The sequence below is a fragment of the Lagenorhynchus albirostris genome, chromosome 3 (assembly GCF_949774975.1).
Source record: "Lagenorhynchus albirostris chromosome 3, mLagAlb1.1, whole genome shotgun sequence".
NCBI lineage: Eukaryota > Metazoa > Chordata > Mammalia > Artiodactyla > Delphinidae > Lagenorhynchus > Lagenorhynchus albirostris.
In genome coordinates, this window is record NC_083097.1 from 138,144,804 (window position 1) to 138,166,568 (window position 21,765).

The 21,765-nt window shown below is 38.4% G+C and overlaps 1 protein-coding gene across 5 annotated transcripts in view; it reads left to right on the forward strand.

Moving 5' to 3' along the window:
- Positions 1 to 21,765, forward strand: part of GABRG2 (gamma-aminobutyric acid type A receptor subunit gamma2) — a 123,306-nt gene that overhangs the window by 79,731 nt on the left and 21,810 nt on the right. For 2 of the 5 annotated variants that reach the window (XM_060144159.1, XM_060144160.1), the window contains exon 7: positions 5,383 to 5,424. The exons of the other annotated variants lie outside the window; for them this stretch is intronic. In XM_060144159.1, coding sequence (XP_060000142.1) covers positions 5,383 to 5,424 — 42 coding nt within the window. The remainder of the gene's footprint in view (positions 1 to 5,382; positions 5,425 to 21,765) is intronic. 5 annotated transcript variants of the gene reach the window in all.

Consider the following 21,765-nt stretch of genomic DNA (forward strand, 5'->3'; position numbering starts at 1 on the left):
AGTTGTTTGTTTTTTTGTTATTGGGTTGTATGAGCTGTTTGTATATTTTGGAAATTAAGCCCTTGTCGGTTGCCTTGTTTGCGAATATTTTCTCCCAGTCCATAGGTTGTCTTTCTGTTTTGTTTATGGTTTTCTTTGCTGTGCCAAAGCTTATAAGTTGATTAAAACCCATTTGTTTATTTTTGCTTTTATTTTTTTGCCTTGGGAGACTGACCTAAAACAACATTGCTATGATTTATGTCAGAGAAGGTTTTGCCTCTGTTCTAGGAGTTTTATGGTGTCATGTCTTATATTTAAGTCTTCAAGCCATTTTGAGTGTACTTTTGTATATGGTGTGAAGGCGTGTTCTAGCTTCATTGATGCACATGTGGCTCCAGCTTTCTCAGCACCACTTGCTGAAGAGACTGTCTTTTCTCCGTTACATATTTTTGCCTCTTTTGTCAAAGATTAATTGACTGTAGGGTGTGGGTTTATTTCTGGGCTCTCTGTTCTGTTCCATTGATTCATATTTCTGTTTTGGTGCCAATAGCATGCTGTTTTGATTACTGAACCAGCTCAATGAATTTTTAACAAAGGGAATACACCCATGTTGTCACTAACCAGATAAAAATATAGACTATTATTACTAACACTGCAGAAGCCTCCCTAATAAACCTTTATTACCCACTTATCACTACCCCCATCACTATTCGGATTTTTATTTTCTTAGCAGAGTTTTAAAGTTTACATAAATGTGATTATATAGTGTGTATACCTTTTCATCTGGTATCTTAGATTTAGTGCATCCACCTATGTTTTGAGCAGCATTAGTTCATTTATTTTCACTGATATATAATATGCAATTTCATGAATATACCACAATTTATTCTATTCATGATGAACTTGTTTTAGTTTTTACTACTATAAATAATGTGGCTGTAAACATTCATGCGTATGTCTTTTGGTGCATATATAAATTTTTTACTTTTTTTATTGGAGTAAATGTTCATTGCAGCACTGTTTACAATAGGCAGGACATGGAAACAACCTAAATGTCCAATGATAGATGAATGGATAAAGAAGATGTGGTACATATATACAATGGAATATTACTCAGTCATAAAAAGGAACGAAATTGGGTCATTTGCAGAGATGTGGATGGACCTAGAATTTGTCATACAAAGTAAACCAGAAAGAGAAAAACAAACACTGTATATTAACATATATTTGTGGAATTTAGAAAAATGGTACAGATGAACCTATTTGTAAGGCAGGAATAGAGATGTAGACATAGAGAATGGACATGTGGACATGGGGGGAAGGGGAGGGTGGGACGAACTGGGAGATTAGGTTTGACATAAATACACATTTATAGATTTTTTTATGGACACATACCCATGAGTGAAATTTCTGAATCATGAAGTATGCCTACATACTAGGCAATACTGGGATTTCCAGTGTCTTTTTAAAAATTTAATTAAAAAAAATTTTTTTATCCATTCTGATGGATGAATGGTGGTATTTCTTTTTTTTTTTTTTTTTTTTTTTTTTTTTGCGGTACGTGGGCCTCTCACTGTTGTGGCCTCTCCCAATGCGGACCACAGGCTCTGGACACGCAGGCTCAGCGGCCATGGCTCATGGGCCTAGTCGCTCCGCGGCATGTGGGATCCTCCCGGACTGGGGCACAAACCCATGTCCCCTGCATCGGCAGGCAGACTCCCAACCACTGCGTCACCAGGGAAGCCCCGAACGGTGGTATTTCATTGTAGTTTTAACTTACATTTCCTTGATGACTACTGAAGTTGAGCAATTTTTCGTATGCTTATTGGTCACTTGCCTATTCTTCCTTGTGAAGTGCCTCCTCAAGACTTTGTCCATCGTTTTTATCTTTTTCTTATTGGTTTGTAGGATTTCTTTATACATTCTGGATACATGTCTTTTAACAAATAGATACATATCTTCTCCTATTCTTTAACTTCCATTCTCACTTATGATATCCTTTAATGAACAGAATTTCTTACTTTAAAGCAATAGTTTTTTTTTTTAATTTTCGTAGTAGGTTTTTTTTTTGCATCTTGTTTAAGAAATATCTGCCTACCCCAATGTCATGAAGAAATTTTCCTATGTGTATTCTAGAATTCATATTTTACAGTTAGACCTTTAATATTTATGACCATAATCCATCTGGAATCATTTTTGTGTAAGGAGTAATGTAGCAATCAAGAAACAACTTTTGCCAAATGTATATATAACAGATCTATCAGTAATTTTTGAAGACAGTCCTTTCCACAATGCATTTCAGTGGCAACTCTGTAATAAATTGAGTTACTGCATGTATGTTTCTGAGATGAAATCTAGTCTGATTTTCTTTGTGCCAGTGTTTCAATTACTCTTGTTTATAAATATCTTGATATTTAGTCTTACAGTTCCTTAGCTTTAGTCTTTCTCTTGGCTATCACTGGTTCTTTTGATTTTTACATAAATTTCAAAACGACCTTATTTTTTTTTTTTTGCAGTACGCGGGCCTCTCACTGTTGTGGCCTCTCCTGTTGCGGAGCACAGGCTCCGGACGCGCAGGCTCAGCGGCCATGGCTCATGGGCCTAGCCTCTCCGTGGCATGTGGGATCTTCCCGGACCGGGGCACGAACCCGTGTCCCCTGCATTGGCAGGTGGACTCTCAATCACTGCGCCACCAGGGAAACCTGGTGGTTTTTAAAAGTACCTGAAATTATGATTTTAAAAGTTTTAAAGTTTAAATTTTAAAAGTACCTGAAATTATGATTGACACTGCACTGCACTGAATCTACAAATTAGATTATGGATAACTGACATCTTTATAATATTGAGCCTTCCATGAACAAGGTATATACATACATCCCTTTATTTAGATCTTCTTTAGTTTTATCTCAAACTTTCTAGTTTGTGTCTGCACCCACAAGTGTTTATGCATGCATGCATTTGTGTATAGGTCCTGCACATTTTTTATTAAACATAATAATAGACAAAGGCATAATAAGGCAAGAGGAAGAAGGAGAAGGAGGGGGAGGAGAAGGGAATGAGAAGGAAAAAGGGGTGGAGGAGGAGGGAGGTGGAGGAGGAGGAAGAAGAAGAACAAAAGCAAGAAAAACAAAAGCAAGAACAACAACAAATAAAAGAAGAAGAAGAGTGAGAAGAGGAACAAGAAAAAAGAAAATGCAGGCCAGTCTTGCTCATGAACTCAGAAGTAAAACCGTAATCCAAGCGTTGACAAATCTACTCCAATGTTATATAAAAAGGATGGTATTTCATGACCAAGTAGAGTTTTATTCCAGGGATGCAGGGCTGGCTTAATATATAAATTCAAACAATATATGTCAGACTCATCACAGTCAGAGAATAAAAAGGGAAAAGCATGCAATCATCTCTGTGGATGCAGAAAATTCATTTGGAAAACCTACTTCCCATTAATGATAAAAAACAATTAGTAAAATGAGAATAGAAAGAAATTTCTCTAGTATGATAAACGGTATCCAAAATAAAAACATATAGGGACTTCCCTGGTGGTGCAGTGGTTAAGAATCTGCCTTCCAATGCAGGGTACGTGGGTTCGATCCTTGGTCAGGGAACTAAGATCCCACATGCCAGGGGGCAACTAAGCCTGCGTACCACAACTACTGAGCCTTTGTGCCACAACTAGAGAGCCCATGTGCTGCAACTACTGAGCCCGCATGCTCTAGAGCCTGCATGCCACAACTAGAGAGAAGCCCACACACCACAACTAGAGAGAAGCCCGTGTGCCGCAACAAAGAGCTGATGTGCCACAATGAAAGATCCCGCGTGCTGCAACTAAGACCTGACGCAGCCATAAATAAATAAATAAATAAATAAATGAATAGTAAAAAAAAAAAAAAAAAACCTATAGCAAACATTATACGTTGTAAAATATTGGAAGATTTTCTACTGGAATAAAAATTTAACAAGGTCACAAAATCAAACGTCAATAGAAAATTATTTCTATATACTAGAAACAATAATTAGAAAATCAACTGATGGCATAGATTGTTTTCCAAAACCCCTCTCTCTGGTCTGTCCTGGAACTTCGTTTTTTACTACCATAGCATCATGAAACTGCTGAATCAAAAAATATGAGTTACTGCAGTTTTCTTCTCATTAACATTTTGAGAGAGATTCTGGATGCCTCCTTTGTTTCCTGATGCCTTCAAACAATATACTTTCATTTCCTTTAAAAAAAACTTTATCCAGCTTTTATAGTTTTATCTCATCAGGAAGTTTGGTGAAATATAAGCTCCTCCTTTTATAGTTTGAAGTAGGAGTCAGTATGATTATTTTTCTTACTCTTACCATTATTAGCATCCATTAAAATTTTATTTTTGAATTTTTTCTTTAATTGCAGTTAAGTCAAAATTAGCTATGAACAAAAATTTTGATCAAAATCTTTGATGCTTTTAAGCCCTAACTGTATTTTTCATACATTTCCCACATAATTTTTCCTGGTATTCATTAGGGCAGGAAAACTGCCTTTTTTGGCACCTGTTTTACACCCTGGCATAGAATCTGACATATATTCTCAATAAGTATTACTGAGAAAAATCACCTTACTTTATTGATTTTAAGGTGCATATTTATTTTACATTTTAATCTGTCTAAAGTCAAGGCATTTAAAACCACTGTTATCTCACAGTACCTGTGCAGCAAGTAGATTCTGGCACGATCAAGAGAGCACCAATATTAAAACACCTTAGAACATATTGAACATGATAATCATTTACCTTTGAAAACAAAGTGCTTAGTCCTTTTAGTTCAAAGATGACTAATTAAATGTTTGGATATTCTACAAAGACTTAGCAACTGTCTTTGTGAAAAGATGGGGCACAGATTCAGTGTCTGAAAATCATCTTTCTAATATTACTTCCTTTCTAAATTCTGCTCCGTCTTGCTTTAAACATATATTGAACGTCAAGGGTATGTTTATCTGGGATTACTGATGGACGGAATACAGTCATACTTGTTGAAATCTTTCAGAATTTTCTATGTATCGATGAAACTTCTGTTTATCCTTTAACTATTTTGTATGATTATGGGATTTTCATAGAATACTTTATTTTTAACAGTATTTTCCTATGGAATTTGATGGGCATTAACCACTAAAAAAATAATTACACATTTTCAAGACAAATACAAAACATTCTGGTTTAGTTCAGTATGTCTTGGGAGTTATATCAAAAATGAAAAGGAACATATATATGCATGTGCGTGCTCTGCACACAGGGATATTTATAAAGACTAACTGTAGCTATCATTTATTGGGTATTGACCATGTGTTAGGAGTTAAGCTAAGTGTCTTATGGCATTGCTCTTTTTATCATTACAGTAACTATGAAGAATTAGATTATTATTCTACAGATGAGAAACTGAGACACAGAGTGGTTAAGAACCTTGGCTGGGGTCACCTAGAATGTGGCAAAGCCAAGACTTGAAAATGGGCCACACTCCAAAGAATGTACTCATAACTGTGCTAAGGCTTTTATTTGTGTGAAATATTTGAAATAATTCCCACTATACAAGCCATGTCTTCAAACTACAGTCATCAAAAAATCTAGGGAAAAAGTGAATCTCTTATGTCCACATGAGCAAAATATAGTAGTAACCAGCAAATCAAGATTAGGACTAACTAGAGTTAAAGTAATGCCCAGTATAGGAACAGAGATGCTTCGTAAACCAAAGAAGGTCCCCCTGGAAAATAGAGTGCTAGAAGTGAGATCATCTAGAAGTGAGATTTTGATAGGCTGAAGAGAGAGGAGAAGCATTTAGGCAAGGATAATAGCACAAATAAAGGCTCAGATATAGAAGGACCACGCTTATTCAAGCAACTGTGAATGCTGAGTGTTTAAGGAGTCCAGTTAGGAGCACCTCATTTTTGTCTCGTGTTCAAAAACAATTGGAAAATCTCACAAATGAATAAGTAGAAAGTGACCACAGTATCCTCTTTATTACCAGCAAAGCTGATAACTGGAAAATCTCATAAACACCTGTGAGATAGCAGACTTTATAACATTAAACCCCAGAACTAGAATTATCCACCCAGAATTAAGATTAGCCATGCCTGGAAAAGCAGAGTAGAACACATGTGCCCTGTAGGGCTCTCACTCCCAAGAAGGAGGAGGAACAGGAAGGAGTTGGGCAATGAATGTCCAGTTTATCCTTCTGAAGCTCACTACTCATCCCAGTAACTCCATCTCGCCTGGGGTGGACTAAAAGGATGTGGAAAGGCTAACAGTTATTCTAGCAGAGCTCCTTCACAGGGATGGGAACATCAGGAGTAGATATGCAGCATCCCTCCACCTTGACCAAATTGAAAATCTATACCTAAAATCCCCCAAATTGGCTATTTTTCTTAATTTTCTACCTGACACAGTGGTAGAGATCCACTCTTTCATTCCTGCTCCTCTTAAATATTTCCTGTAGCAATTAAATAGAGTTGAAATTACTCCTCTGCAAAAAGGCTCAAGGGATCTCATAAGTGACCTAAAAAGAGCATCTCCTAAACATAAGAACAGTCTTGAAATAAGATACACTGTCCTCTGTTCCTTTTGGAATGGAGGGACTTGTGTGTATAGTTTCACCTAAACATATGAAAAAGTGCTTGGAAGACAAGGTTTCTCACCTTGGGTCATGCTACCTTTTCAGCTGTACCTCATCTGTGTTCAGTAGTTCAAATAATTGAATATGAAATGATTAAGACTTTGGGATAAATATGCTGTAACCTGAGATGACAGAGATTTTCACTTTCTGGTAAAGGAACAACTAAAGGAATCTATTGTCTATTTTTTTTCCTAATTCCTAGAATTTATATTTATTTGTGTTGAATCTTTTGGCTAACTATATTTGATACTGGAGTCCTTTTTAATCCTCTGGATATTCGCTGTTACCTTGCTGTCTCCTCATGTATCCTTTCTGTTGTTAGTGCCTATTTTTACAAATCATTTAAAATTTTGTTATGAAGTTATAAAATAATCAGTGGTGTCTAAATTTTAGTGACTAAGCCATTTCCCACTGACATTGTGGGTGACATGGACACTGACAGGTCCTCAGTACAAATGTATGTAGAAGCTATACTTTAAGTCCTGATATATAAGGTTTGTTGGGGTCCTGGACACATTTCTGGAGAGTTATGATTCCCAGATTTCTAGACACTAACTGGTAATTACTGTAATGTCACTAGGGCAAAAGGATGCCTGCACTGTCTAAGCAACAGCAAGAAAAGTCATTTTGGCTGGGAATAGACATCAAGCACAAGAAAATTTGGGTTGAACCAAGGTGGTGATTTTGCCAGATGAATCTGATGAATGGCAGCAGAGTTGAGACAGTATAAAAGAGGGTCTGTAATGATCAAATAATTGACACAGAGTAAGGAGAGAGAGAAAATATTGATGGGGTGAGGGAGAGTAAAAATGTTATAGAAACAATGGATTAAAGGTCCCTGTTAGGTCAAAAGATTCTGGAGACCAGACTACCTGAGGGAGTTAACTAGAAGCAAATGAGATGTTAATCATATGGCAAGATTCATAAAACACAGATTATGGAAAAGTTGCAATTGTTAATTTTTTAAAACGTGGTGTTGAATATGCCACACAAGTGGGTGAATGAAGTAGTATTGAGATCAACATCACTGCATCAGACCAGAGGAATTCAGGGAACTCATGGGACAGAGTTTTGTAGACTGAAAACTGAGAATTGATATCAGAGATGTCAGAGAGTGTGGCAGTGAGCCAGGAGTTAAAAATCTTCAAGTAACTAGGGGAAGAAAATTTGGGCATATTAAGATTAGACTTGGTAGATTCAAGGTAGCTAGTGTTGATGTGGTTGTAGAGGATATGCCTGGGGAGGAGTTATCTGCAACTTAATCTTCCCCTATAAATGAGGAAAGACATTCTGGAGAAACAGGTTTCCCCAGTGTGTGGTCCAGCCCACCACAGTAGTTGACACCTGATGACTGGAAAGGCCTAGAGAGTCATTGTTTTAGACTAGTGCATTGATTCACTCTTGACCTATGTTGGGGAGGATGGGATTATACCAAGTGTGAGATTCCACTTGACACCTTTAAATGAAGTTGACACTTTTGGGGAAGGCAGATATTATCCTAGCATGGGGTTTCCCTACTCAGCCTGATAATGGTGATAGAAGGCCTGGGACATGCTTCACATTGCCCTAGGACTAATTCCAACTTCCTTAGTATGACATACATGAAACTCAATATCTACTTCTCCAAGCTTTCCTTCTCTACATTCTCCTTCACCCAGTCCAAACACTGTACATCACAGTCACAACAACTGTTTATAGCTTTTTAAACATGTCAGGCTCTTACGGGCCTTAGGGAATTTGCATTTGCTGCTTCCTCTGTAGAATGTTCTTCTTGTATTCTTCACTTGACAACTGCTATTTGTCCTTCATACTGAGTTGACATGAAGCAACCTCTGAGAATGTTTGGAACTCTCTTCCTTTATTCTCCTCTTTCAGGGCACTTATAACAGCATCACAAATTGCCAGTTTTCCTGAAGTACGTGAGTGGCCCTTTTTCAGCTGGGACATTCTTGTTTACCCTTGCATCTGCAGTTCTTACCACTGGGAGTGGCTTTTTTTATTTTAATATATTTTTTAACATCTTTATTGGAGTATAATTGCTTTAAATTGGTGTGTTAGTTTCTGCTGTATGACAAAGTGAATCAGCTATATGTATACATATATCCCCATATCTCCTCCCTCTTGCATCTCCCTCCCATCCTCCCTATCCCACCCCTCTAGGTGGTCACAAAGCACCGAGCTGATCTCCCTGTGCTATGCAGCTGCTTCCCACCAGCTATCTGTTTTACATTTGGTAGTGTATATATGTCAGTGCTACCCTCTCACTTAATCCCAGCTTACCCTTCCCCCTCCCTGTGTCCTCAAGTCCATTCTCTACATCTGTGTCTTTATTCCTGTCCTGCCCCTAGGTTCATCAGAACCTTTTTTTTTTTTTTTAGATTCTATATATACGTTAGCATATGGTAATTGTTTTTCTCTTTCTGACTTACTTCACTCTGTATGACAGACTCTAGGTCCATCCACCTGACTACAAATAACTCACTTTCGTTTCTTTTTATGGCTAATATTCCACTTTATATATGCGCCACATCTTCTTTATCCATTCATCTGTCGATGGACACTTACATTGCTTCCATGTCCTGGCTATTGTAAATAGAGTTGCAGCGAACATTGTGCTACATGATTCTTTTTGAATTATAGTGTTCTCAGGGTATATGCCCAGTAGTGGGATTGCTGGGTCATATGGTAGTTCTATTTGTAGTTTTTTAAGGAACCTCCATACTGTTCTCCATAGTAGCTGTGTCAATTTACATTCCCACCAACAGTGCAAGAGCGTTCTCTTTTCTGCACACCCTCTCCAGCATTTAACGTTTATAGATTTTTTGATGATGGCCATTCTGACCGGTGTGAGGTGATATCTCATTGTAGCTTTGATTTGCATTACTCTAATGATTAGTGATGTTGAGCAACCTTTCATGTGTTTGTTGGTAATCTGTAAATCTTCTTTGGAGAAATGACTGTTTAGGTCTTCTGCCCATTTTTGGATTGGGTTGTTTGCTATTTTGATATTGAGCTGCATGAGCTGCTTGTATATTTGGGGGATTAATCCTTTGTCAGTTGCTTTGTTTGCAAATATTTTCTCCCATTCTGAGAGTTTTTTTGTATCCTGTTTATGGTTTCCTTTGCTGTGCAAAAGCTTTTAAGTTTCATTGGGTCCCATTTGTTTATTTTTGTTTTTACTTCCATTTCTCTAGGAGGTGGGTCAAAAAGGATCTTGCTGTGATTTACGTCACAGAGTGTTCTGCCTATGTTTTCCTCTAAGAGTTTCATGGTGTCTGGTCTTACATTTAGGTGTTTAATCCATTTTGAGTTTATTTTTGTGTATGGTGTTAGGGGGTGTTCTAATTTCATTCTTTTACATGTAGCTGTTCAGTTTTCCCAGCACCACTTACTGAAGAGACTGTCTTTTCTCCATTGTACATCCTTGCCTCGTTTGTCATAGATTAGTTGACGACAGGTGTGTGGATTTATCTCTGGGCTTTCTATCCTGTTCCATTGATCTATATTTCTGGTTTTGTGCCAGTACCATATTGTCTTGATTACTATAGCTTTGTAGTATAGTCTGAAGTCAGGGAGCCTGATTCCTCCAGCTCAGTTTTTCTTTCTCAAGATTGCTTTGGCTATTTGGGGTCTTTTGTGTTTCCATACAAATGTTGCAATTTTTTGTTCTAGTTCTGTGACAAACGCCATTGGTAGTTTCATAACGATTGCGCTGAATATGTAGATTGCTTTGGGTGGTATAGTCATTTTCACAATGTTGATTCTTCCAATCCAAGAACTTGCTATATCTCTCCATCTGTTTGTATCTTTTAGTTTCTTTCATCAGTGTCTTATAGTTTTCGGCATACAGTTTCTTGTCTCCGTAGGTAGGCTTATTCCTAGGTACTTTATTCTTTTTGTCTCAGTGGTAAATAGGAGTGTTTCCTTAATTTCTCTTTCAGATTTTTCATCATTAGTGTATAGAAATGCAAGAGATTTCAGTTCATTAATTGTGTATCCTGCTATTCTACCAAATTCATTGATTAGCTCTAGTAGTTTTCTCATAGCATCTTTAGGATTCTCTATGTATAGTATCATGTCATCTGCAAACAGTGACAGCTTTACTTCTTTTCCAGTTTGGATTCCTTGTATTCCTTTTTCTTCTCTGATTGTTGTCCCTAAAACTTCCAAAACTATGTTGAATAATAGTGGTGAGAGTGGACCAACTTTTCTTGTTCCTGATCTTAGTGGAAATGGTTTCAGTTTTTCACCATTCAGAACGATGTTGGCTGTGGGTTTGTAATATATGGCCTTACCTCAACTTATGTTGAGGTAAGTTCCCTCTATGCCTACTTTCTGCAGGGTTTTTATCATAAATGTGTGTTGAATTTTGTCAAGAGCTTTTTCTGCATCTATTGAGATGATCATATGGTTTTTCTCCTTCAATTTGTTAATATGTTTTATCACGCTGATTAATTTGAGTATATTAAAGAATCCTTGCATTCCTGGGATAAACCCCACTTGCTCATGGTGTGTGATCCTTTTAATGTGCTGTTGGATTCTGTTTGCTAGTATTTTGTTGAGGATTTTTGCATCTCTGTTCATCAGTGATATTGGCCTGTAGTTTTCTTTCTTTGTGACATCTTTGTCTGGTTTTGGTATCAGGGTGATGGTGGCCTCATTGAATGAGTTTGGGAGTGTTCCTCCCTCTGCTCTATTTTGGAAGAGTTTGAGAAGGATAGGTGTTAGCTCTTCTTTAAATGTTTGATAGAATTCTCCTGTGAGGCCATCTGGCCCTGGGCTTTTGTTGGAAGATTTTTAGTCACAGTCTCAATTTCAGAGCTTGTGATTGGTCTGTTTATATTTTCTATTTCTTCCATCACTGTTGGAAGGTTGTGCTTTTCGAAGAATTTGTCCATTTCTTCCAGGTTGTCCATTTTATTGGCATATAGTTGCTTGTAGTAATCTCTTATGATCCTTTGTATTTCTGCAGTGTAAGTTGTTACTTCTCCTTTTTCATTTCTAGTTCTATTGATTTGAGTCTTCTCCCTTTTTTTTTTTTGACGAGTCTAGCTAATGGTTTATCAATTTTATCTTCTCAAAGAACCAGCTTTTAGCTTTATTGATCTTTGCTACCATTTCCTTCATTTCTTTTTCATTTTTTTCTGATCTGATCTTTATGAGCTCTTTCGTTCTGCTAACTTTGGGGCTTTTTGTACTTTTTTGTCTAATGGCTTTAGGTGCAAGGTTAGGTTGTTTATTTGAGATGTTTCTTGTTTCTTCAGGTAGGATTGTATTGCTATAAACTTCCCTCTTAGAACTGCCTTTGATGCATCCCATAGGTTTTGGGTTGTTGTGTTTTCACTGTCATTTGTTTCTAGGTATTTTTTGATTTCCTCTTTGATTTCTTCGGTGATCTCTTGGTCATTTAGTGGTGTGTTGTTTAGACTCCATGTGTCTGTATTTTTCACAGATTTTTTTTTCCTGTAATTGATATCTAGTCTCATAGTGTTGTTGTTGGAAAAGAAACTTGATACAATTTCAATTTTCTTAAATTTACCAAGGCTTGATTTGTGACCCAAGATATGATCTATCCTGGAGAATGTTCCATGAGCACTTGAGAAGAAAGTGTATTCTGTTGTTTTTGGATGGAATGTCCTATAAATATCAATTAAGTCCATTTTATTTAATGTATCATTTAAAGTTTCTGCTTCCTTATTTATTTTCATTTTGGATGATCTGTCCATTGGTGAAAGTGGGGTGTTAAAGTCCCCTACTATGATTGTGTTACTGTCGATTCCCCCTTTTATGGCAGCTAGCATTTACCTTATGTATTGAGGTGCTCCCATTTTGAATGCATAAATATTTACAATTATTGTATCTTCTTCTTGGATTGATCCCTTGATCATTATATAGTGTCCTTCTTTGTCTCTTGAAATAGTCTTTATTTTAAAGTCTACTTTGTCTGATATGAGAATTGCTACTCCAGCTTTCTTGTGATTTCCATTTGCATGGGGTATCTTTTTCCATCCCTTCGCTTTCAGTCTGTATGTGTCCTTAGGTCTGAAGTGGGTCTCTTGTAGACAGCATACATATGGGTCTTGGTTTTGTATCCATTCAGCTGGCCTATGTCTTTTGGTTGGAGCATTTAATCCATTTACATTTAAGGTAGTTATCAATATGTATGTTCCTATTACTATTTTCTTAATTGATTTGGGTTTGTTATTGTAGGTCTTTTCCTTCTCTTGTGTTTCCTGCCTAGAGAAGTTCCTTTAGCATTTGTTGTAGAGCTGGTTTGGTGGTGCTGAATTCTCTTAGCTTTTGCTTGTCTGTAAAGGTTTTAATTACTCTGTCAAATCTGAATGAGATCCTTGCTGGGTAGAGTAATGTTGGTTGTAGGTTTTTCCCTTTTATCACTTTAAATATGCTCTTCCACTGCCTTCTGGCTTGCAGAGTTTCTGATGAAAGAAACTCTGTTAACCTTATGGGGATTCTGGGGATTCTCTTGTACGTTATTTGTTGCTTTTCCCTTGCTGCTTTTAATATTTTTTCCTTGTATTTAATTTTTGATTGTTGGTTATATGTGTCTTGGCGTGTTTCTCCTTGGATTTATCCTGTATGGAGCTCTCTGCCCTTCCTGGACTTGACTATTTCCTTTCCTATATTAAGGAAGTGTTCAACTATAATCTCTTCAAATATTTTCTCAGTCCCTTTCTTTTTCTGTTCTTCTTCTGGGACCCCTATAATTCGAATGTTGGTGTGTTTAATGTTGTCCCAGAGGTCTCTGAGACTGTCCTCAATTATTTTCATTCTTTTTTCTTTATTCTGCTCTGCGGTAGTTATTTCCACTACTTTATTTTCCAGGTCACTTATCCGTTCTTCTGCCTCAGTTATTCTGCTATTGATTCTTTCTAGAGAATTTTAAATTTCATTTATTGTGTTGTTCATCATTGTTTGCTCTTTCGTTCTTCTAGGTCCTTTTTAAATGTTTCTTGTATTTTCTCCATTCTATTTCCAAGATTTTGCATCATCTTTACTGTCATTACTCTGAATTCTTTTTCAGGTAGATTGCCTATTTCCTCTTCATTTTTTTGGTCTGGTGGGTTTTTACCTTGCTCCTTCATCTGCTGTGTATTTCTCTGTCTTCTCATTTTGCCAAACGTACTGTGTTTGTGGTCTCCTTTTTGCAGGCTACAGGTTTGTAGTTCCTGTTGTTTTTGGTTCCTTCCCCCAGTGGCTAAGGTTGGTTCCGTGGGTTGTGTAGGCTTCCTGGTGGAGGAGACTGGTGCCTGTGTTCTGGTGGATGAGGCTGGATCTTGTCTTTCTGGTGGGCAGGACCATGTCTGGTGGGCAGGACCATGTCTGGTGGTGTGTTTTGGGGTGTCTCTGAACTTATTACGATTTTAGGCAGCCTCTCTACTAATAGGTTGTGTTGTGTTCCTGTCTTGCTAGTTGTTTGGCATGGGGTGTCCAGCACTGTAGCTTGCTGGTCGTTGAGTGGAGCTGGGTCTTAGCGTTGCGATGGAGATCTCTTGGAGAGCTTTCACTGTTTGATATTATGTGCTGTTGGGAGGTCTCTGGTAGAGCAGTGTCCTGAGCTCGGCTCTCCCACCTCAGAATCTCATGCCTGACACCTGGCCGGAGTACTAAGACCCAGGGTCATAGCACTGCTACTTAGCTGCAAAGTTGGGATTCATTCCCTGCCTTGTGACCCCAAGTCCAGTGTGCTTTGATTTCCCCCTTGTATTAAAAAGAGGATCCATATGTTTCTGACTCCAATTCAGAGGACTGGCAGGGAAGCCACCTGGTTTGACAGCAGAACTCTCCCCACACAGGAAGCATCAAGCACTCACGAGGCTTGTCCTGGGTGGCCACGAGACAAGTAGTTCTGTTTTCTGCCTGCCAGAATCTTAGAAGTGTCTATAGAAACTTCCCTATAGAGGCTTTAACTAGGTTCAGTCTAATATACTATCCAGATGGTCTCAACAACACCTACTCTCTCAAGGTTGTGTCCATGAGGCAGCTTCCAGCTCAGGGAAGCTGGGAGTTGCTTATAGCAGGTGATCAGTAGACACCAGTTGCTATAAAGCTATTTAACTCCCAGTAGTAATTGAGCTTTCTGAACTTTTATTTTCACTATTCCAAAATTCCAGACGTAATTCCCAGACATCATTATCCCTGCAAATCTACCTCATTAGAATTCAACAGTGGCACTCTTAAAGGATAACAGAAAAAATATCTTAAGACACATAAGTAATGGAGATTAAGAGACCAGAATTGCCTGGAGCTCCTGGATTCATGTTAAGGATTGTTTTTAGCAAAGTCATCAAATCACACACTGACAAATCTATGTGTTTTGAATATGAATGTCATTTCTTTTGGCATGAAACTCATCTCTTCACTGTTGCCTAAACTTTAGATATTTGGGGTAAATGGATTTTTCTCCCAAATTAAAACTATGCTAAAAAAAATTGAGAGTATTCTAGGTTCGTATTAGGATGTTTTAGTCTATCTTCTTTATCTAAACACTGATATGATTTGCTTTAGAGTTTATGACTAAACTTAAGCTTTTTGTAAGATTATATAGAGTTGGGAATATTCTTATTCATCATGTAATCCAACCCCTGGAAGCACAAATCTCCAGACATGAGGAATATCTAGGTTTGGACTTAATGGTGGATTAGACAGTCTTCTCAGCGTGTGGCTTTGATGGAGCTGGATATGATTCTAGACTCATATATGCTATGACACCAGGAATCCCAACATTAAAACTCTTGTCCATTGAGTTAAGGCATTGTGTCTACAGGAATTCCCCTGTAAAACGCAATGCTGCTAGGAAAGACAATCATTAGACAATTAGTCTATCATGTCTTCTTTCGCCTAGATCAACTGGAAGGAAGGGAATGTGACACAGTTAAGTGTAGACATGAAGAAACATGTCCAAAGAGTTAAGTAACTTATCTAAAGTTATCTACCTAGTAAGAACTCGTGTCAGGGTACAGATCCAGATTTGATCTCAAAGCCCACACTATTTTCATTGCATAAACATGATTCAGAAACAGTGTTGTTCAGGGAAAGCAGGTCAGGAAGCCCTGTATGAAGTTGGGCAGTGGGTGGAAAGGAGATCTTCAGTCACACAGGACAGAGAGCATCAAGAGGAAAAGGCCAGAGAAACGGAAAACGTGAGATATAATTTCAGCCTCTATCATGCTTTTGTTTAGATCCTCAGAACTAAGCAGAAAAATGGAAAACTGTTTTCTTATAACTGCTGGTCTGACTTCCTGAATGCTTTTCCTTCCCCGGGGATTAGAAAATATGGCTACCTGCCAAGCCAAGTATCTCTGCTGCTTAGCTATCCCTAATTTTCTTCCCTGGCTAAGATACAGTGGGGAGGTATATTGATTACAGCTCAGATTTTCATCTGGGTCATTCAACCTACGTTCAGCAAGTGGTGTTCTTTTACTCGTGCAGGCAGAGACACACTGTCAGTGTCTCCATGGAGGACAGTTGACTAAGTGTGGTGAGACTGTTTGTTGGCATCCCTTCCCTTTTCGGGGTTTGTTTTACATAACAGCATGTCACAGCTCTTCAAGGAACAATGCTAGAAACTGCCCTGGCTTCCCTTCTCATAACATACAGGAAGGAAACATCAGCACTTGAAAAATACTCTTGCTCCAAGCCCAGCTCTCAGCTGGCAGATAATCAATTTCCCCCAAAGCCAACCTCCTTCCACTCCTCTCCTCTCCATCTTCTGCAGTATTACGTGTGGTAACCTATGACACAGGATGAACTGAGAGCTTCCAGTTCTCTAGGAGGAAGGTTGGGGAGTGAGGGGCCTCTCTTACGTGCCTCATTTCTAAGATAAGAGAACTGAACAAGTTGATGTCTAAAATTGCATATTTGTATGGGTTTATTGTGTTATCATTTCAGTATCATGCACCCCAAAATTGGTGTCATGCTTTTAATGGAAAGTCACCATGAGAAAATTTCAAATTGAGAATCAAGCTACTGAAATTTTGTATTTTAGATCTGATCCTTTGTGTCCCTGGATGTATAATTTTAAGTCTCCAAGTTTCAGTTACAGCTGGACTAGATGATGCTTGAGATTCCTTCTAATTCTAAAGAGTCTAAGCTATATGCTATCTCTTTTCCTTTTAATACATTTTTTACTTACTTTAAAGTGATAGTGGTTTAAAGGAATGATTTTACAACTAGGAACAAAGGGGGTCTATTTATATTCTATTCTTTATCAGTGTCTTTTCTTTGTTTTTATAAATTTATTTATTTTTTGGCTGCATTGGGTCTTCGTTGCTGGGCGCGGGCTTTCTCTAGTTGTGACGAGTGGGGGCTACTCTTTGTTGTGGTGCGTGGGCTTCTCATTGCGGTGGCTTCTCTTTGTTTCAGAGCACAGGCTCTAGGCGCATGGGCTTCAGTAGTGTGACACACGGCCTCAGTAGTTGTGGCTCACGGGCTCTAGAGCACAGGCTCAGTAATGGGTGGCACACGGGCTTAGCTGTTCCACGGCATGTGGGATCTTCTTGGACCAGGGCTCGAATCTGTGTCCCCTGCACTGGCAGGCGGATTCATAACCACTGCACCACCAGGGAAGCCCAGTGTCTTTTCTTAATAAGAACAACGGCTAGACAATATAAGAGAACTATGAGGAAATATGGGGAATGTTTAGGTTACCACAATTTTTTTGGTATCTACAAAAGATGAACTACACATAAGCTTGGTGACTTTGACATTCGCATAGATTATGAATTGTCCATTAAAGCTGACACATGTATAAAACTCTTAGAGGAAAACATAGGCAGAACACTCTATGACATAAATCACAGCAAGATCCTTTTTGAGCCACCTCCTAGAGAAATGGAAATAAAACAAAAACAAACGGGACCTAATGAAACTTAAATGCTTTTTGAATAGCAAAGGAAACCATAAACAAGATGCAAAGAAAACTCTCAGAGTGGGAGAAAATATTTGCAAATGAAGCAACCGACAAAGGATTAATCCCCCAAATATACAAGCAGCTCATGCAGCTCAATATCAAAAAAACAACCCAATCCAAAAATGGGCAGAAGACCTAAATAGTCATTTCTCCAAAGAAGATATACGGATTGCCAACAAACACAAGAAAGGATGCTCAACACCACTGATCATTAGAGAAATGCAGATCAAAACTACAATGAGGTATCACCTCACACCGGTCAGAATGGCCATCATCAAAAAATCTACAAACAGGGCTTCCCTGGTGGCACAGTGGTTGAGAGTCCGTCTGCCGATGCAGGGGACACGGGTTCGTGCCCTGGTCTGGGAAGATCCCACATGCCGTGGAGTGGCTGGGCCCGTGAGTCATGGCCGCTGAGCCTGAGCGTCCGGAGCCTGTGCTCCGCAACGGGAGAGGCCACAACAGTGAGAGGCCCGCGTACCGAAAAAAACTAAAAAAAACAAAAAAAACTACAAACAATAAATGCTTGAAAGGGTGTGGAGAAAAGAGAACCCTCTTGCACTGTTGGTGGGAATGTAAATTGACACAGCCACTATGGAGAACAGTATGGAGGTTCCTTAAACCTGAAAATAGAATTACCATACGACCCAGCAATCCCACTACTGGGCATATGCCCTGAGAAAACCGTAATTCAAAAAGAATCATGTACCATAATGTTCACTGCAGCTCTATTTACAATAGCCAGGACATGGAAGCAACATAAGTATCCATCGACAGATGAATGGATAAAGAAGATGTGGCACATATATAAAGTGGAATATTAGCCATAAAAAAAACGAAAGTGAGTTATTTGTAGTGAGGTGGATGGACCTAGAGTCTGTCATACAGAGTGAAGTAAGTCAGAAAGAGAAAAACAGTTACCGTAGGCTAACACATATATAGAATCTAAAAAAAAAAAAACAAGGTTCTGATGAACCTAGGGGCAGGACAGGAATAAAGACACAGACGTAGAGAATGGACTTGAGGACACAGGGAGGGGGAAGGGTAAGCTGGGATGAAGTGAGAGGGTAGCACTGACATATATACACTACCAAATGTAAAACAGATAGCTGGTGGGAAGCAGCCGCATAGCACAGGGAGATCAGCTCGGTACTTTGTGACCACCTAGAGGGGTGGGATAGGGAGGGTGGGAGGGAGATGCAAGAGGGAGGAGATATGGGGATATACGTATGCATATAGCTGATTCACTATGTTATACAGCAGAAAATAAGACAACATTGTAAAGCAATTATACTCCAATAAAGATGTTAAAAAAAAAAAAGCTGACGCAGGGCAAAGAAGAAAAGAGAGAGACCTCTTTTTGCAGAGAAGGGATCTTCTCTTTTTAATGTTTGGTCTTAAAACATCACCAAGAGTATCTTCCCTACCTTTGCAAAGGTTAAAGATACTAACGTTTAACTTAAAGCAGCTATTTTCAATTCTGTAACGTCCTATACTTGCAAACCAGTTTACAAATGTTTCCCATTACTACTTCCATGCCACAAAAATCAATACGTTTTTACAGAATTTTGGGGGGGGGTGAAGGAGCTATACATTAATAAATTCTACAAAGTGCACATCCTATAGAAACTGCTTGAAAAGAGTCAGTGAGATTTTTCCTCCCTACAGAGAAGGCTGTAGAGGGGAAGAAAGGGACTTCCATTTTCTCACTATTTAAACACCAGATTCCAAGTGGGCTACAATTTCATTAATGCCGACACCAAATCCTCCTTGGGAAATCTCTCCTGATCAGCTGCTTGAGAAGTTGTTTCCTTAATGCTGAGAGAACAATAGTGCTTAGCAAATAACATAACTGTCTAAAATTAAGGATTATTATTATTTTATTCTGTTTCTTTGCAAATCATAAAAGCAGTTACTCCACAGTAAGCATTGGTTAACTCTAAAGTTTATTCAGAAACTCAAGCAAGGGAAAGAAGAGAGAAAATCAAATTAAATCTTTAATGCATAAAACTACAGTTCAGTTTTACAACTCATAGTTATTTAAATGACAGTATTAATGAAAACGAAAAGGTTCTCAGGGTAAATTGAGGGACGTGGCTCCTGGTGCAAGTTCCATGGTGAGAACCCTGACCTTTGGGAAGCCCCTGTACTCCCCAGAGCCCCACTTTCTCTTTTGGAAAATGAAGAAACTGGCCTGATCTCTAAACTCTCTTTTAGCTCTGACACTGTAGGATCAAATCCAAATTCTAATTCAGCAATGAAAGCATTAAAAACTCCCTATGTAATGAGGCCAAAGACGCTTCCAGTTTTGGTGAGCAGAGCATTACACCATTGTTCTTGACGCTGATTAGACACAGAATACCATCTGTGAAAATAAAGCAAGTGCCAACTCAAAAAAAAAACAACACATGGATTTGGAAGGCTTTTGATAATCTCCTACATCACTCCTGCCATAGCAGAAGTCAGATAGCAAATGCTGCATACTACAACTCACACGATCGTCCTCTCAGAACAGCTGCTCATAGAGGCCCATGTTGCTCAAAAACAAAATCCTCATCTTCCCTGTGGACAGAGAATGCTGGGCATCAACCCCCTGGTCTAGACTGTCCTGTACATAATGGAAGAGACACAACACTCTATGTGGCAAACACATTGATGCTAGAATTCATTCTTGGACATATAAATTGAAAACCAAGACAGCCCTGAGGTCTGAATCCCAAATATAATCTGAAAGTGGATGTGGTTGCCTACATTTTTCAAGTTTTCATATTGTTTTCATTGATTACACAAGCAAGTCCACTACAGGGGTGTTTTGGTGGATAGAAGGAAGCGATTGTGCTACCAGTGAAGCAGAGGCAGGACAGATGTCGTCTCACCAGCTCTGAGGTGGACTCTTGAGTTTGCAAAGACTCACACCTCAAGCACAAGGCCTGCTGCCCACAAATAGGGAGGCTTCTGCTCTCACGGCTGCACTGTGGCCTTCTCATGCTTTTGTCTGTAGGAGTCTTCTCAGGGGAAGGAAGAGAATGGATTATTCTGCTCTCTTTTCTTTTACCCCAAGTGGCCGTTACAGAGCAAAAGGTGAGGTCCTGTCAGGTGCAGAGCTATAGAATCTTTAGGTTTAAAACCAGAGGAGGAAAGAATGAGATTAAGCTTTTGATTTTCTGACAGGTGGAGAAAAATAGAAATATTTATTGTAAATATAAATCAATATGAAAAGCTGTATATACAACTAAATTCTCAAGGTCATACATATGTCTGACTTATGTAAAGACATTTAAAAAGGAAAAAAAATGGTCATAACATTCAGGAACACATATTAAGCACCTACTGTGTCTCAGTCTATGTTATAAACACTCTACAGGAATCATTCTACTTAATCCTCATCACAACTCTGTGATGTAAGGGTGACTATCATCTGCATTTTTCCATGTGAGAAAACCGAGACAACAGACATTAAATAATCTGCTCAAGGTTATGGAGCAAATGAGTGTCCAACTAAGAAATAGCTAGTGTTTTTTTCTTTTTTTTGGTTAAATGTCTCATTCCTTCTTTTTTTTTTTAATAAATTTTAAAACTCCCATTGGTGAAATCTGGACATATATTTCAAATATGCAGATTTAAATAACATCACTAATAATAATTTTTCAATATTAAAATAATATTTAACATTTGGTATAGGATTTCCACAAGGTCTGTTATCTAATTAAATTAGTCATATTTTGTAAAGAAGACAAAAGAGGAGAAAGAGGTTTACCCAAGATCACACAACAAGATCATAGCCAGACAGGAATTAGGACCCACGCACTGACTGTGAGTCGCAGTGCTTTTCTAGAACCAACTCTATGTAGCAGATATAATTTATGATGTAGTTGATATATTTTACGGTAGTAATGACTTTTGACAGACATCTTAAAAACTACCTTGAATATCACAAAATGCACAACTTCCTGGGTGAAAGAATTCCAGCAGGAAGGAAAACAAAATGAAACAAGACAAACAAACAAAAAAAAACCTTTAAAATGGAGTGCTTGGGCATAGAGCAAAGAGCAAGTGAGATCAAGTTTTTAAGCCTACAGTTGTGCAGAGTATCCCTAGGAGTGATTTGACATCTCTGGGAACATTTTGTGATCTGACCTTTATGCAATGATTGCCTGAAGTTGCCTGAATTCAGATGTTCTTTTTCCAGCTGCTTTCAAAGTCACTTTAGAAAG